We start from the raw sequence: 17,500 nt of genomic DNA, 5'->3' as shown, positions 1-17,500 counted from the left end.
GTACGTGGTGTTAAATTTGACTTATATCTGCCACGTGCACGGCGGACAGCATCTGGCGATTATATGAAGGAAACAGAAGCTCTCATGCTAGATTTGGCAAACAGTTACCTGAAAACTCCATCCCACAGACTTTTCATAGCTTGAAGCCAATGGAAGTCTTCTACTCTTGGAAAAGTGTAGATGGTGGATTACCATTCAGCACATGGTCACTAGTAAGATGTGTCATTATTTGTAACTTTAGGTGCCATGGTTTCTAAAACTAAATCTGTCAGTGTTTTCTTTATTCTCATCTTCAGGGCTTTACAATTTTACGCGGTAGTAGCTTTCTCTGTCATCCCAAGCCAGAAGGCGCTGAGTGATTGACAGCTGATATTAACCAATGATTCGCGTTTAGTCCTATAGCAGTAGTGGGCCAATAAGAAGAGCATGAAGGCGGGGCAAGCATTACGGACTTGGCTTTGTTTGCTGCAGCAAGTTGACATGACAACTGTTTTAAACCATTCCCAAACGCTGCGTTTCAAGTGCAGACAAAGAGCTTAGAGATGCATTCTGCGTGAATGTCTCCCGAATTCGCACATGTTGTGAACATTTTGCAGTAAAAACTGGTCGCACACAACAATTTTAAGCACTTGCAGAAATGCTCCCAAATTTATTTTAAGCTCGCATAGATAAAATTTCGGGTGCATATGCGACCAAAATGGTCGCAATTTCGAGCCCTGTGTTAATATACAAGCATATCTTTTTAAAGGCATGGATTACCAGATACAAAACAAAAAAGGTTTGGAGCCATATATGAGAGAGTAAATGAAAATTAAATGTTGTTTTTTGGGGGGTGAACTAACACTTTAAAGTTAAATAGTAAAAGTATTAGATGTACCATTAAAATGTACTGTTCTTCCTTGGTCTTTTACAGCATTTTCTCTAACCCTTTTTTTCTTTGCACAGCGTGTTGTGATTAATCTAAATGCTGGTGGGTTTGGTTCAAGGCTTATAACTGCATTTTTTTTTCCAACACAGCTGGAGAAAATAAATGAAAAATACATTTTCAGCACCGCAGCTGCTGAAAAAGCATACAAGCGCAGTCTCTTTATTCAGCTGAAATGTTCAGAGTCATGCTTTAGAGGGCAGGCGGATTCACAAATTACTCACGTCTATTACAATCTTCAGTTCAAGTTAGTGGGAATTGCAGAAAATGTTAATTATGAGCCTTGGGTTGCTCAAGGGATTTTTTTTATGAGAAAAAAAAGAGGAATACAATACAGCGTTTTCTGCTCTGCGACTCTCTACTGAACTGCAGACGTGCTTCATAGAGTTTGAATGCGACCTCTTGCTTGCATTAACAGCATCGCTTTCTCTCTCTATTGCTGGAGGCCTCTAATTAAATCCAACAGCGAAACCACTTCATGTTTTCCTACAGGCACCAGGAGGGACGAAAGATGCCCTACTTCCACTGTGACCTTTTACTTGTGTTAAACCACTGAGGCAGTGTAAACATTACTGTCCGCAAGTCCCTCAGACGCCCCTAAAACCTTCATTCATTGATGAAAGCAACTCCTTCAATACTATATTTACTGTAAATGTGCTGTAAAAAGCATCGCTCAAATTTATGGACTGTAACAACCATGTTTGGACACATTGATGCCACAGTAAAGCTTCTGGAGACTCAATAAGGGGATTACAACTGCACAGACAAGACTACATAATGTGTATTGCACAGTACATAGCGTAACTCATCCTTTAAATGTGCCATAGAATGCACTAATATAATGTTTTAAATTGTTCTCTGAATATATGTGGCTAAGGTAAGTGTAACAATTCTCCAGAAATGGTTTTACAAGTCCATTCGTGTCCCTATAGGAATCGGCCCATAATATTAGATGGTTGGTTCTGACCATATTTGGAAGGGTCATGAATATTTATGAGCTATGACCTTTCACTTGTGTTAAATCACTGAGGCGGTGTAAACATTACAGTCCGCAAGACCCTCGGATGCCCAGAAGCCTCCATTCATTGATGAAACCAACTCCTCCAATACAATATTTACTTTAAATGTGCTATAAAATGCATCGCTCAAAAGATATTTCATTATCTAGACCTGTTAAAAAGGGTTTGGTGGAAATGTATGGGCTGTAACAACCATGTTTGGACACATTGATGCCACAGTAAAGCTTCTGGTGACTCAATAAGGGGATTACAACTGCACAGACAAGACTACATAATGTGTATTGCACAGCACATAGCGTAACTCATCCTTTAAATGTGCCATAGAATGCACTAACATAATGTTTTAAATTGTTCTCTGAATATATGTGGCTAAGGTAAGTGTAACAATTCTTCAGAAATGGTTTTACAAGTCCATTCGTAACCCTATAGGAATCGGCTCATAATATTAGATGGTTGGTTCTGACCATATTTGGAAGGGTCATGAATATTTATGAGCTATGACCTTTCACTTGTGTTAAACCACTGAGGCGGACTGCGGACTGTAAACATTACAGTCCGCAAGACCCTCGGATGCCCAGAAGCCTCCATTCATTGATGAAACAAACTCCTCCAATACTATATTTACTGTAAATGTAATATAAAATGCATCGCTCAAAATATATTTCATTATCTAGACCTGTTAAAAAGAGTATGGTGGAAATGTATGGGTTGTAAAACACACTGATGCCACAGAAAAGATTCTAGTGACTCAATAAAAGAATTTCAACTGCACAGACATGACTATGTAATGTGTATTGCACAGCACACAGCGTAACTCATCATTTTAATTTGCCATAGAATGCACTGATGCAATGTGTTAAATTGTGCTCTGAATATATGTGGCTGAGGTATGTGTAAAAATTGGTTTCAGAAATGGTTTTACAAGTCCTTTCGTAACCCTATTGGAATCGGCCCCTAATAGTAGATGGTTGACCTTGACCATATTTGGAAGGGTCATGAATATTAACGAGCTATGACCTTTTACTTGTTTTAAATCACTGAGGCAGTGTAAACATTACTGTCTGCAAGTCCCTTGGATGCCCAAGAGCCTTCACTCATTGATAAAACCAACCGCTTCAATCTTGTACTTACTGTAAATGTGCCATAAAATGAATCGCTAACAAGATATTTCATTATCTAGACCTGTTAAAAAGGGTTTGGTGGAAATTTATGGGCTGTAAAAACTATGTTTGGACACACTGATGCCACAGTAAAGCTTCTGGTAGCTCAATAAGGAATTACAACAGCACATGCGTGACTATGAGGTGTACTGCAACGCACATAGCATAACTCATCCTTTAAATGTGCCATAGAATACACTAATGCAATGTTTTAAATTGTTCTCTGAACATATGTGGCTGAGGTAAGTATGAAAATTCTCCAGAAATGGTTTTGCAAGTCTATTTGCAACCCTATTAGAATTGGCCCTTATATTAGATTGTTGATTTTGACCATATTTGGAAGGGTCATAAATATTACCTGAAACATTCTCATATAGCCTCTATGTGACTGTGCTAATTCCAGACGTTATGAATATGGTTTTATGGTATTTATTACAAACATGCACAGTTTTAAAAATGTTTAAACTCACTCTTAAATTGCAGCTGATCACAGAGAGTTACACAAATCTTTTAATCCGATTTTCTTTGCAAATCCTGTTCTGTGGGCATGTATTAATTTATGGAGACATGTTAATATGCCCATGTCAATCAATTCAGCGCAGGGAAAACTGCACTCCTACATCAGACTGCAGTAAGCCTCAAAATCAATGACATTTGGATCCAATTTTACAATCAGGAATTTTCAAAAAAGAGACTCGTTGTGTTTCTGTCACTTCAATATGACTGTGGACACACTATACCATACACAATTGTGTTCAAACAGCTCACAAATGTTGATTTTCATCATAGGTGCCCTTTAGAAGAAAAATGAAACTCGAAATATTTGTTTGAATCCAGTAAAGGATAAGTAAATGATGAACCATTCTATCAACGGAAAATCAATATTGTTGTATCAATTAAAAGTCTTATCGACAACTACTGGATCATCATTTGCATCCCTAATCTGAGCCTTTCTCCTCCATCCACAGAAAGCGGAAATCGCTGTGGCCCCTTTGACCATCACTCTGGTCCGGGAGGAGGTGATTGATTTCTCCAAGCCCTTCATGAGTCTGGGCATCTCCATCATGATCAAGAAGCCGCAAAAGTCCAAACCCGGCGTCTTCTCCTTCCTGGACCCGCTGGCCTACGAGATCTGGATGTGCATCGTGTTCGCCTACATCGGCGTGAGCGTGGTGCTCTTCCTGGTCAGCCGCTTCAGCCCGTACGAGTGGCACACCGAGGAGCCCGAGGAAGGCTCCGACGGTCCGCCCAGCGACCAGCCCCCCAATGAGTTCGGCATCTTCAATAGTCTCTGGTTCTCCCTCGGCGCATTCATGCAGCAGGGCTGCGACTTCACACCCAGGTGAGAGAAGCTTTATGAGGGTATCCGATTTTCTTGCCATTAATTGCTGAAAACAGAGATGTTGCTAGACAAAGCTTTACTAGGCCACAAGCCCTTAAAGGGCCATGAAACCCCCTGATTTCAGCAGGGTGTTTTCACACCTTTACTTTGGAAAAAGTCAGAAAAGTGGGCGTGTCCAGCTCTGTTTAGGGGAGAGTGTCGGAGGAACTAAAGTAAGATGGTGTGGGAGTGTCTATTTGGGCATGCGCGAGTTTCAGAGTCAAAATACACACACACACACACACACACACACACACACACACACACACACACACACACACACACACACACGAGAAACTAATGGTGTTTGACCTACATGGACATCTGTAGTCGAATTATTTGCCAAATTATTAAATGGTGGACTTTAACTGCAGTTTGGCTCTTTCATTCAGGGAGTTCATTCATGCCCTTGGACTAACGAGATATTTGATTCGATGATCTGCTCTAAGTGTGTATTTTTCATGCAATGTTTGATACCGCACGGCGAATGAGAGAAAAAAAACCTCCGCATTTCCCGGAAACTTAAGATGCACACGACAGGTAGTGTCAGAAAGCTGCGTGTGTTATTCCGGTCACTAAATGCGGTGAAAATCAAATGTGGTGCTAACATGTTTACACTCGGTGCAATAGTTAACTTAGTTCGATATGAACAAACTGAATAAACAAAGAGCACTGGTCGCTCACTTACCAAATCTGTAGAGACAGGACAATCACCAGCAACTAGAGCCGCGTCTTTATTAAGAAAAGACTACAAGCGAATCCGGATCTCAGCGTTTGCAGATGAGAACAGCTCTCAGGTAAACAATAATCCTCCTTAGACACGTAAGTTATTGTTGTCGAGCGTCGTGTACACTGTAATCCACACGTGACTCCAGCTGCGCTCTCACAGAGAGAAAATGAAAACAAAACTGAACTGCAGCAAACTATAAAAGCAACACTTCCGCTTGTTTTGCCAACACAACGTGGTGTGTCTGTCGTCTAAACACTGTGACAGTAATGAATATTATTGAAGTTGCACAATAGAGCACGCTGATTGGTTTGAACCAAGCTTTACTCATGCATTAATGCAGCACACTGTAAGATGTTATAAGACACACTCTGGCACAGACGTCCAGTCTGCACGCTGGAATACACGCTATTATGTCATGACCGTGACGCAGCTTCAAAATTTTGTTTCAAACCGGAAGTACGAATTTGCTTGAATAACGCAAAAACAACCAATTTACACTTTTTAGTGAAATATAGGTGTCCTAATAGTGTTTATAGCAGTGTGGGACACATATACGACTGTCAACAGCTCAAAACATGTGTTTTGGTGTTTCGTGACCCTTCAACAGCACCCATTAGTTTTGCACACTTGCAAAACTTACTGCATGCTGACACCTCCTGGCTGTTGGGCCAGTTTTACAATGTTATTTCTTTAGTTTTATAGATTTAGTAGGACTATTTTAGAAACAAATATTCCATTTCATAATCAATTATTAAAGTATAACTTTAATTAAAACCAGGATATGCATTAATAAGACGTGGTCGTGGAAGCGAATTCGTTATTCGTGTTATTCGAATCTTGTTCAGAGCTCCTAGTTTAAAATAGGCTAACAGTCAGTTAAACTATATAGTATAACACACACACACAGCTGTCTAAATAAATAGGCAAAAAATACACAGTTGATCACTAGGGCCTATTAAAATCTTATTAAAAAAACTTTACTGAAAGAAAAAAAGCTCAAGAACGAATGGCGCTTTCACACAGATTAGCTCGCGTGCTCTGGCTGCTACAGTATATCAGTTCAGTATGCTCAATATGTTACATAGCTGCCCCCTGCTGGCCATGTATTTCATATGTTAGACCTTGTTCTGCCTTGCTGCAGTTTACTGCGGAGACGTGCAACATTACTTTAAATCACTTGCGCATTCTCAGAAGCCGTATCTGTATGAGCGGCGCATTAATTTTCCAAAGGATTCACGCCGGGAGCAGGAGCAGCACGCCAGCATTAACTTTTTCTGTATGTATGCGTCAGTTTGTTTCAATTAAACTACCGTTCTTTTACAAGCATTGATTTGGTTGTACATAGAGAATAATGTTTATTCTGGAGTTAACTCCCTTAAATAATACACTTAAATATAAAAAGTAAACACTAACTTAAAGCATGGGGAACAGGCGATTTTTACTGGGGCATGTGTCCCAGTAAATAGGGTCTAGTGACGCCTCATGGCTGAAACCTAGAGAACATAATTGAGTTTATTTATCATGTACAAGCAGCTGCCGCCATTGAAATATTTTTGGCTTAAGACTTCTGTTCTCATTGGTTTTTAGACGTTATATATATATATATATATATATATATATATATATATATATATATATATATATATATATATGCGCGTGTTTGTTTGATGTATGTAAAATTTGGCCCGCGACAACGTTTTTTTTGTTTTTGCATCTGGTCCTCTGCCCAAAAAGTATGGACACCCCTGAACTAGAGAATCTGAGAATTTAAATGTTTTTTTTTTTCTTTCTCGTAGCGGTTTATACTAGGGATGTAACGGTATTGTAAATACCGTCATACCGCAATATTAATTTTTTTCGATATTAGCGTAGTCGCATGACTCGGTGAAACTATAGGTCTTCTGAGAAAATTTGCTCAGGCGAATGAAGCGAACGGGAGGTACCGGAAACTACAATTCCCATCAACCCAGGCTTGGCCATAATCCCTTGCGGTCTGTTGTCGCTACAGATCCAGTAATGCGGAAATGGAGTGTGCTGCTAGAAGCGGGGATGAAAAAGAGCTGGAAAACCCTAAAGCGGGTGTTGTCGCACGCGTACTGAATAGCGGTGTTGTCGCGCGAGTTCTTATCAGCTGTGTTGTCGCGCGAGTTCTTATCAGCTGTGTTGTCGCGCGAGTTCTTATCAGCTGTGTTGTCGCGCGAGTTCTTATCAGCTGTGTTGTCGCGCGAGTTCTTATCAGCTGTGTTGTCGCGCGAGTTCTTATCAGCTGTGTTGTCGCGCGAGTTCTTATCAGCTGTGTTGTCGCGCGAGTTCTTATCAGCTGTGTTGTCGCGCGAGTTCTTATCAGCTGTGTTGTCGCGCGAGTTCTTATCAGCTGTGTTGTCGCGCGAGTTCTTATCAGCTGTGTTGTCGCGCGAGTTCTTATCAGGTGTGTTGTCGCGCGAGTTCTTATCAGGTGTGTTGTCGCGCGAGTTCTTATCAGGTGTGTTGTCGCGCGAGTTCTTATCAGGTGTGTTGTCGCGCGCGTACTGTAAAGCGGGGACGGAGCGTGTGTCGCGTCGCGGGGGCACTTTTGATCATTTTGGAAGGGAACTTTCTATCCAAGACTAAAAAGGGCATGTGCACTGCACAGGTTGAGCACTGTGTGTGCACGTGCCTGCAAGTTGGGGAATACGACTAATAATCAGTCATGGGGACTGCAGAAACACAGCACACTGTTCAGATTGATGCAGACATGAGACTCATGGTTTGTCCTCTCAAGTGGGGGAAAGACAATGCACAACGTTACCCACTGCTGTCAACCTGGGCCAAGTCATATCTCTCTGTCCCAGAAACCTCAGTCCCAAATGAGAGGGTTTTTTCTGTTGCAGGGGACATTGTAAATACCCAGAGATACCAGCTTTTACCAGATTATATTTATATGATAATTTTCCTTTAAACCCATCTCTATCTAAGTGAGTGAGTGATTAAATGTTGAATGTGATGAGTTTTCAACAATACTAAATTGAAACTTAATTTTTTTACATGGTTTAATAATTTTTGTTATTAAAATTGAAGTTCCTGTTTCAAAGCTTACAGATAGATGACTAATTTGTATGTCATTGACACTTTTTTGGAGTATTTTCATAAGTTTTGTTTTTTCCTGTAAATGATTCAATAAATACCGTACTGTGACATTCATACCGAGGTATTACCGTACCGTGAAATTCTGATACCGTTACATCCCTAGTTTATACACATGTCAGGTTTAAAGAAATGTTATTTGCAGTACATTTTTGTACTTCCAACAGGCTTGATGATCTTTATTACAGCACACGTCAGATATTTCCTTATTTGGAGTGTAAAGCAGATAATTCCTCAGCTTTAGTTTGCGCTGACCAGCGCTTTACCCTGAAGCCTCGGCACAAAAAAAAATAATAATAAGAGCTGGACTTTGCGCTGAGGAAGAAAGCGCCACCTCAACGTCTCACAGCTTCCTTCAAGACAAACATTAAACTTTCATCCCTGCAGCTGCACGGCAGAAAATCACACTTTATTTTTAGAATATTTATAAGAATATAGCATTTTATTATTGATAGCTGGAGAATGCAGCACCATGAAATATTGATGCTCGGGGTCCGGGGAAAAGCGAGGCCGCTGAACTGCACAAATCTGTCCCAAAAAGAAACAAAACAAAAAAAAATGCTGCGACGAGTGAATCTGTGAACACCGTCTACTGCTGTTCTACGATAACAACACATTCACACCTTTTCTTATCAAAGATTTACACTGGCGTATCATGACGCGGTGTGTATTGTAACACAGGACTTAAACTACTGTCTGAGAGCTTTCTGACAAAAAAAAGCGACATGATTCCTGGCAAACGCAGCGCTGGCAGAGCTCACAGTGATCTGCAGTGTTTCAGAGAGGTTAATGGTGTCAAAAACACCGGCATTAGCATTAGCCTGGTGAGCAGCTGTGCATTAAAGCACATTACTGATTTACACTGCTACACACACGTGCCACGAGGCATGCATTTTTAAAGAGAACGTTCATCAGAGTACAGCATTTCAATGTATTAATACTGCTTCATGGTTTAAGCTAAACTTGAAGTCAATAGTTACTTTACATTTACCAACTCTAGTACAAGAACAAAACAACAGGGAATTTACATATAGAGAGAAAGCGATGGAGAGATGTATACCCTAATTTTTAAACATCAATATGGTTATTATTTTCTTATTTGTGCATAGATTTATTTAATTTGTGATTGTTTTGAGATATGTACATGCAGTATATATATATATATATATATATATATATATATATATATATATATATATATATATATATATATATCAGGGTTCAACGCTAAGGATTTTTTCTACTGGCCCGATCAGGCCAGTGGTTCTGATTTTTACTTGCCCGGCCAAAATTTTCACTGGCCCCACCTAAAAAAAAAGTTAATAGCTATTTGACTGTGTATGTGTGCGTGTGCGCGCATGTGTGTGTGTGTGTGTGTGTGTGAAAGGCTTAACGAGGTTAATTAGGTTAACTAGACAGGCTATGGTAATTAGGCAAGTTATTATATAACAATGGTTTGTTCTGGAGACAGTCTGAAAAACAATAAGCTTAAGGGGCTAATAAATTTGACCTTAAAATGGTTCATAAAAAATTAAAATCTGCTTTCATTCTAGCCAAAATAAAACAAATAAGACTTTATTCAGAGGAAAAAAATATTATCAGACATACTATCAACATTTCCTTGCTCTGTTAAACATAACTTAGGAAATATTTTAAAAAGAAAAAAACAACAAAGTGGGGCTAATAACTCTGACTTCAAGTGTATATATATTTACAGTAATTTTTGAAATGTTTTTTAAGGAAAATTAATCAAGGCTACATTTATTAAATGTAAAAAAAATGTAATTGTTAAATATTCATCAACATTTAAATAACTGCTTTCTTATTGTATGTAGTTTCAAATAAAATTATTACTCCAGACATTATTGCTTTTATTACTATTACCATTAATAAATATAATAATAATTAATATTAGTGATTTCTGAAGGATCATGTGACTGGAGTAATGAAGCTGAAATTTCATCTTTAAAATCACTGGAATAAATGAATAAATTAAATGATAAACTACTTTTGAACAGTTATTTTATGCAACATTTCACAATTTGTATTTCTGATGAAATAATTGCAGCCTTGGTGAGCAGAAGAAGCTTAGTTTAACATATATAACAATTATACTTACCCCAAACTTTTGACCAGTTGTGTATAGAATATTTTATAATGTGCACTTTTGACAACTTTTAACAATTTTAACAACCCACAGACATCGTCACCAAATACAAATCAGAGAGGTCAGACTTTCTTATACAGAGCCTCATTTCAATTGTCAGGTTTTGTAAAAATCTATCTATTGAATTAATCAATCTATTAAAGAAACGTTGGCTAGAATTCTGCATTTTAGGCTTAAATTATAGAGAGACATAGCAGATGAACCGAGACTTCATCAGATCGCGAAGAAGATCAATGTTGATCTGTCTTTTGAGCTGTCAGTGCGGAAATGAACAAAACAACTGGCCTAACACAACATATTATATGATTAAAATATGGAAAAATGATCAGATATTAACTTCGGTCAATTTTCCTGACGGATAAACCAAGATCAGGCTGGATAAACAGCTCTCTGTAATATTTCAGCATGCTTTCACTTTCGCATTTACCGGTAAGAATGACATCTCGCCCTGCACATCATTTTCTCTTCATATAGCCGTGTATATGGCTATTACACGATCATAATACACTGTGATATAGCCTGGGTGGTTAGTTCGTTGCATTGTTTTGTTTTCTCACTACAATCGATCCGCTCAATAGGGCAGAGAACGTCTCATTCAGGCGATCTCGGACTGATTGATTTGGTGCGGATGCGGGCGCTGATGCGAGCGCTGAGCGCAACTGCTGGATATGCCAAACAAACCGCGCTAACGGGGGGAAACGAGACCGATTCCGAAACAAACGTCTATGTGTGAAAGAACCGTAAGATTGTATTTGCACACAATTGACAGACAGTCGCAGCACGCAGCTCTGGCTTAATCTGGCAGGCAAAAAGGCAGCACTGGCCCGATCGGGCCAGTAACATTCTGTACACTGGCCCGAGTGTCTCGCAAGCTGGCCCCGGGCCATCGGGCAGTCCTTATTGTCGAGCCCTATATATATATATATATATATATATATATATATATATATATATATATATATATATATATATATATATATATATATATATATATATTTTTTTTTTTTTTTTTTTTTTTCTCCCTTTGGCAATACAGTACTAGAATACAAATTATCAAATCTAAAAAAAATCTAAATCTAAATGACTAAATATCAGCGTCATTTGATGTTATTATTGGACATTAAAATAGCGTTGTCCTTAGATGCTGGCTAAACATTGAATTTTGGTTATCTGACATCACAACCTAAATTTAACCTAATATTAACATCTTATGACTAGGCCCACACGGAATCTGCGCGCAGAATTCTGCAGATTTTAGCTCATCATTAATTCTGTTTATTTACTTGAGTAAATCTGAATTTATTCAGTTTTTATTCAGCAATTTATTACTTTTTATTTCATATATTAAGGTTTTAGTTACTATGTTTAGACACTATGCTGGATACTCCAAAAATAATTCCGCAGAAATCCGCAGATTTTTACCAAAATTCTCTGCAGAAATAACAAAAAACGTCTGTAGATTCCGTCTGGCCATACTTATGACATTGTGTGCCTGCTGGGCAATAACTTGATGCACTACAGAATGTTACGTTTACACACACATGCACAAATTACAATGTAAATGCACCAGCTTTTAACAGCATAATACTCACTACACTTGAGTACTTCTGAGAGCTCTACTTTTTACTCATACTTTGAGTAATATTCACAACAGATACTTTTACTCTACTCACACTAGATTTTTAGGCAAGTAATGGTACTTTTACTTGAGTGTGATTTCTCAGTACTCTTTCCACCACTGGTTAATGGTGTTGAAGGAGCAGTATCAACAGATATTTAGCCGATAGTCTACTGATACTCAAACGAGAATTAATTGGCATGTACTTGCAATGCAACTTTTAGTCAACAAAATGTGTAATACCATCAAAATAAATTCTTAGAAAATTATACAATAATTCCATGTCAATAAATTAATACATTATATATATATAATTAATACATTTTAAATGCATATATGCTATGTATGGTGTGCACAGCACTTAATTAACATTTTTTATCAATAATGATAATAATAAGGGATACAATAACTTAGTCCATTGACATTAAAACAACCTTGTGAAGATATTAAGCAGTTATAAACACTGTTTATGATGATACGCTCAAATTACAGTAAATCACTTACAGTTATTCCTTTATTTCTGGCTCGGCATTCTGTCACTGAGAACTAAGCCGCCACATTACTGAGGGCAAAAGCATCACAAATGCTGTTTGATGATGTCTAGATGTCAGCGAAGCACACAGACACGCTTTAAGTGTAATTTAACGCAGATGTCTAGTAAACAATCAAGCCAATGTGTCTGTGTATAAACAGCAGCTGCAGCAAATTGATTCTCTATTATCAAGTCTCACATGGGCTGAGAGAACATGCAAAGAGGAGGACTGTTTGTCCTTCAGTTTCATCTGTCTGTGTGTGTGTGTGTGTGTGTGTGTGTGTCTCCTGCTCTCCTTCCTGACATCAGGACTTTCCATCAATATCACCACTGCAGTCTGGATTGGGCTGTCAGTCAGGCAGACACTGAGAAAATTGCACACTTTTTCCTCCACAAATCAAACATTCTTGCTTCCTTTAAAAAAAAAAAGGGTTTCAAAACAGGTCACTTATGTGATGCCGTGTAATGTTTTACAGAGAGAATCTTTATGCATTACAAATAGAGGCCACTGATGTGATTTTAAAGGTGCTTTCAAGGTTAAAAATGATACTTTGTTGGTTTTTTTAGCCGTTTGGGTTCTGTTTTACACCAGGCCGAATGCTCTGAACTGAACCAGTTGAAATGAACTAAAAAGCAGTCATGTGACAAGATCTACTTCAGTTGTTGTCAAGACGAATTTCCTAAACTGCTGATTCTCATTTTAGCCATAATTGTGCAGCTCTAATACACGGCACACAAAAAATAAAATAATAAGGAGGCATGTGGAGATAACGCAAAATGTAAATCTAGTATTTTTAGCATGTCAAAGTCATATTTATGTGTATAAAATATATTTTCCCAACAATAAAATTGTGGCTAGTAAAAATGCTGAGTGGGTAATAATGAAAAACTACTAGCCACAGTGGCGGGTGATCAAAAAAGTTCATGTCAAGCGCTGGTGATTATTAAAAATAGAATACATTTTTACCATCAGAAGCTGCTTGTAATCACACACTGATGCTTATCTTCACACACACCTGTTTAAACCCCTTATAAAAGTGATTTCTGCATAACAGCTCCCCTTTAAAGGGCACCTAGGTTACCCCTTTTTTCAGATTTAATATAAGTCGTTTGCGTCTCTAGAATGTGTATATAAAGTTTCAGATCAAAATACCCATCAGATTTTTCATTATACCTTTTACAAGATGCTGTTTTATACTGATTTCCAGCTGGGGGTGGTTTTGTCGTACTGCGCCTTTAAGACGAGTTTTTCCCGCCCACTATTTCTACATGCCTCCTCCCTCAGCTGCGTCAGACAACAGACAGACTTAAAGGAAGAAGGTCTCACGTAGCATTTGTGAGATACTACAGTAAGAACTAACCTTTACTAATCAGTATTGTGAAGTTGCATTGATGAGTCACACACAATATCGTTACAAAGTTAACGCGCGCGCGCACACGCACACCGCAGATGACACACACACAAACAGGCAGACAGCTTAGTTAAGGCTAACCTCAAGTACTGTGTGGATATCTGTTATGCTAATGTAGAAAATAAACCTGATTTAACTTCCACAAACCGGGATTGAAGCGTCTTCTTTTATAATTGTTCTGACACGCGGCTGTGCTGATGAAGTAAATCGCTGTAATTAATTACACACATACTCTGTTTTAAAACACTTTAAACATGTCAAACTTACTCTTAATCACATTTGATGATGATTGCTGATCCTAGCGAACAGAACAGAGCTTTTATTCCCGGTTGCTTTGCGTATGTCTGCCTGGTCTTGTTGACATATACACGCGACTACCGGAACATGTTAATGCGCGCAGCTGTCAATCAATTCGGTGGGCGGGGGGAATCGCACACCTACGTAATGGTGCGATCGATTTGAAAACAGCTCCAATTGGCCGACCCTTTTTTTTGTAGATAAATTGAAAAAAAAAGGACTGGGTGTGTTCATATCACCCCAGTATGACGGTCTATACACTATACCAACACACAGATCTGTCCAAACAGCTTGAAAAGTAGATTTTTTACCATAGGTGCCCTTTAATGCATGAAAATGAATGGATAAAATTATGTTACATATTTTTTTTGCCATTTGACTTATGTGTCTGTCAAGATTGGTGGTAGGTTGTTTGTCAGTTTTTGTCAAATTAAACCTTTTTTTGTTTGTTTACCATTTAAATAACATGGAATCAAAACACATTAATAAGAATATTGAGGTATTCTAAGAGCTTTGATAAAGTAATAGTTCTTCTGGATGCTGTCGCGATACAATATACACGCAGTCTAATAGCTATGGCATTAAACTTCATTGCAATAAAAATATTCTCCAGGCTCTCTGACAAAATGCTTTTGTTCCATTATTTATAAGCTGTTTTGGATAAAAGAGAAACATCTAAAGCATTGCATATACACGCATCACTTTTCTAAAGCTCCTGCGCTGTGGGCTGCTTTTGTCTGCTGATTTCAGAGCGAGCGTTTCTGTGATGCCGGTGTCGTGACGCTCCTGTAGCGCAGCTTTAGGACACGTCGAGTGATTCATGTGACACACGCAGAGATCGCTTCTTCTTAAAAGATTATTGCTCTTAACCCTGTGATGTGCTCATATTTATAATAGACTCGCCATATTATGACTGAGCATATACGATTATGAGCTGTGCGAAGCCTGAGGGCCTGTTTGTGTGTTCAACTAAACCTCAATTGATTGAACACTTTAACTCGGTTTCGATTGTTAAACGATTATTCTTTTTTATTTATTTTCAAATGTAATTATTTACTTTTTCCTCTCTCATACAGTAGTTCATTGCTGTCATTTGCACTGTAAATATACTCAGCTATTTAAGGTATTTCTCTAAACACACTTCCCCAACTACATATGAGCAGGGGCGCTACTGCACATTTACTGATGGGTATGCGGCTTCAACTTTTGCGCCCCCCTTCAATCCAACTATATTTTATAACAAGCAAGTCATAAAATGTGGAAATATTTCCATCAATAAATTAAAGATATTTTTTCATAAAGATATCAATATGCTTCAAAAAATACAGTTTCGCATTTCTGAACACAACTGAAATAGTATGAAGTAGTAAAAGGTATAATTACATTAAGCATGTTAAGTCACAAAGAAATGCATCTCATACCACCCCAAATTTCTTCTCAGTTTAATTTTCCCTCACTAAATGGTTATAGCACCTTGACTAGCCTTGCTTTTGGACTTTTTGTACTACATTTGTCAAAACTAAATAATAGACATAGGAGTCCTAAAGGCCAAAAGAACATTGCAATTACTTCTCACATGCAGACTGTGTACATATATATATATATATATATATATATATATATATATATATATATATATATATATATATATATATATATATATATATATATATACATATACACACACATATATATTATATTATATATATATATATATATATATATATATATATATATATATATATATATATATACACACACACATATATATATGGCTGATTCCAGCGTTATGGACGTGACATTTGCAGTAAAAAAATGAAACGTATATTCTCAGAGAAGGTATATGTTAACAGTATATTGAAATATATGTTTATATTTTTCTTACCCCTTAACCATGGAGTTCAGGCATCAAAAAATATCAGTCTATGCAGGTGTTTTATATTTAAAATGACGGCAAAATGAATGCGTTACGGACGTGACAAAAAAAAGACATGAGTTTTGTGAGTTGACATACTTTGTGAAAATTCTGTGAATGAAAATGCAGAAGCCAAAAATATATATAACAGTCAAAAAAATAAGGGTTGGCTCTGCATGGAACATATATAATTAATTTTATTTAGTTTTTCATTTTTGCATTATTGAGGAAAAACTATCGTTACGGACGTGACTTGTCTTCGTTACGGACGTGACTGCTGTGAAATTGACAGTTGACACATTATGAAAATCAGATAAATGCTTTCAAAAGTTGACCAAAGACCTATTTGTGGATATCTGTTGGGTGTGTAAACCAATAAACTTTAACCTCTGAGACATCTGAATGGTAAGGTTGCACAATTAATCAAACTTAAATAGATATCACCTTGTTATATTTAATTCGTATTATGGCATGTTTGTTATTAAAGGTTAACGCACGTTTGAATGTTCAAAACTCAATTCGGTAACAATGTTGCATGCTAACATGGTGGTTTTATACTCTGAATAATATAAAATTGATAATAAACATAATCAGCTATAATGGGCCTATAGCAGGCTCCTAAAGTTAGTGTTTCCAGACAAACCTGAATTAAATCATTGCCCGATTGTTGCGCAAGACCGTGTCTACGTGGAGAATAATTAAAATCTAGTTTAGTCACACATATGGCAATATTATATTTGACAAAGTTTATTTTAGTTTATTCTAGTTAATGTGTTAGTTGATGGAATAAATAATTTAATTTCTCCACTCGCGCTTGCTTTCTTTTTCTCGTCGGCAGTCACTTCAGGACAGGTTGCAAAAAGTTCATACGCACCAGGGTGAGAGAGAAAACTTTAAAACTTAAGAAAGGTTTTGTGTTGGCTATGTTAAACAAGCATAGAAAAATAGTCATTGGTTGTAGGCATGTACGATGGATGACTATAATGTTTATATTTTTAGGCTATAGTTAACCGATTGTGTAAAATATTGAATTAAATATTTACAGCTGCAGGTCCTATCGATTTTCTAACAAATTTAATACTCATATAATGTAGTTAAAGCTTAGATCAATATCAAGATTTTATTCTTATTTTATTCTTATTCTTATTAAAATAATTTTAATAAGCACTCAAGCGCATTTGCCGGGTGCTGGAAATCTTTGAAAATGTTTCAATTTTAATG

At 37.4% G+C, this 17,500-nt stretch overlaps 1 protein-coding gene and 2 long non-coding RNA genes across 24 annotated transcripts in view; 1 reads left to right on the top strand and 2 right to left on the bottom strand.

Moving 5' to 3' along the window:
• gria4a (glutamate receptor, ionotropic, AMPA 4a) overlaps positions 1–17,500 on the top strand; it is an 877,747-nt gene that overhangs the window by 144,375 nt on the left and 715,872 nt on the right. For 10 of the 11 annotated variants that reach the window (XR_015508478.1, XR_015508477.1, XR_015508479.1 and 7 more), the window contains 1 exon segment: positions 4,073–4,446. Coding sequence is in view for 7 of the 11 variants with exons in the window: in XM_087282680.1 (XP_087138806.1) it covers positions 4,073–4,446 (374 nt within the window). In the remaining 4 variants the exon portion in view is untranslated. 11 annotated transcript variants of the gene reach the window in all.
• The window catches only part of LOC141377928 (uncharacterized), a 244,751-nt gene that overhangs the window by 207,729 nt on the left and 19,522 nt on the right, over positions 1–17,500 (bottom strand). The window lies entirely within an intron of this gene.
• LOC147840714 (uncharacterized) lies at positions 12,620–15,952 on the bottom strand. The gene is made up of 2 exons (XR_015510068.1): positions 14,057–15,952; positions 12,620–13,671 (listed from the first exon to the last, which is right to left on the bottom strand). It is a non-coding gene; the product is annotated as an uncharacterized LOC147840714 (long non-coding RNA).

The sequence above is a fragment of the Danio rerio genome, chromosome 15, assembly GCF_052040795.2.
Source record: "Danio rerio strain M-AB ecotype USA chromosome 15, GRCz13ab, whole genome shotgun sequence".
Classification (NCBI taxonomy): domain Eukaryota; kingdom Metazoa; phylum Chordata; class Actinopteri; order Cypriniformes; family Danionidae; genus Danio; species Danio rerio.
This window is presented reverse-complemented; position numbering and strand designations above follow the sequence as displayed.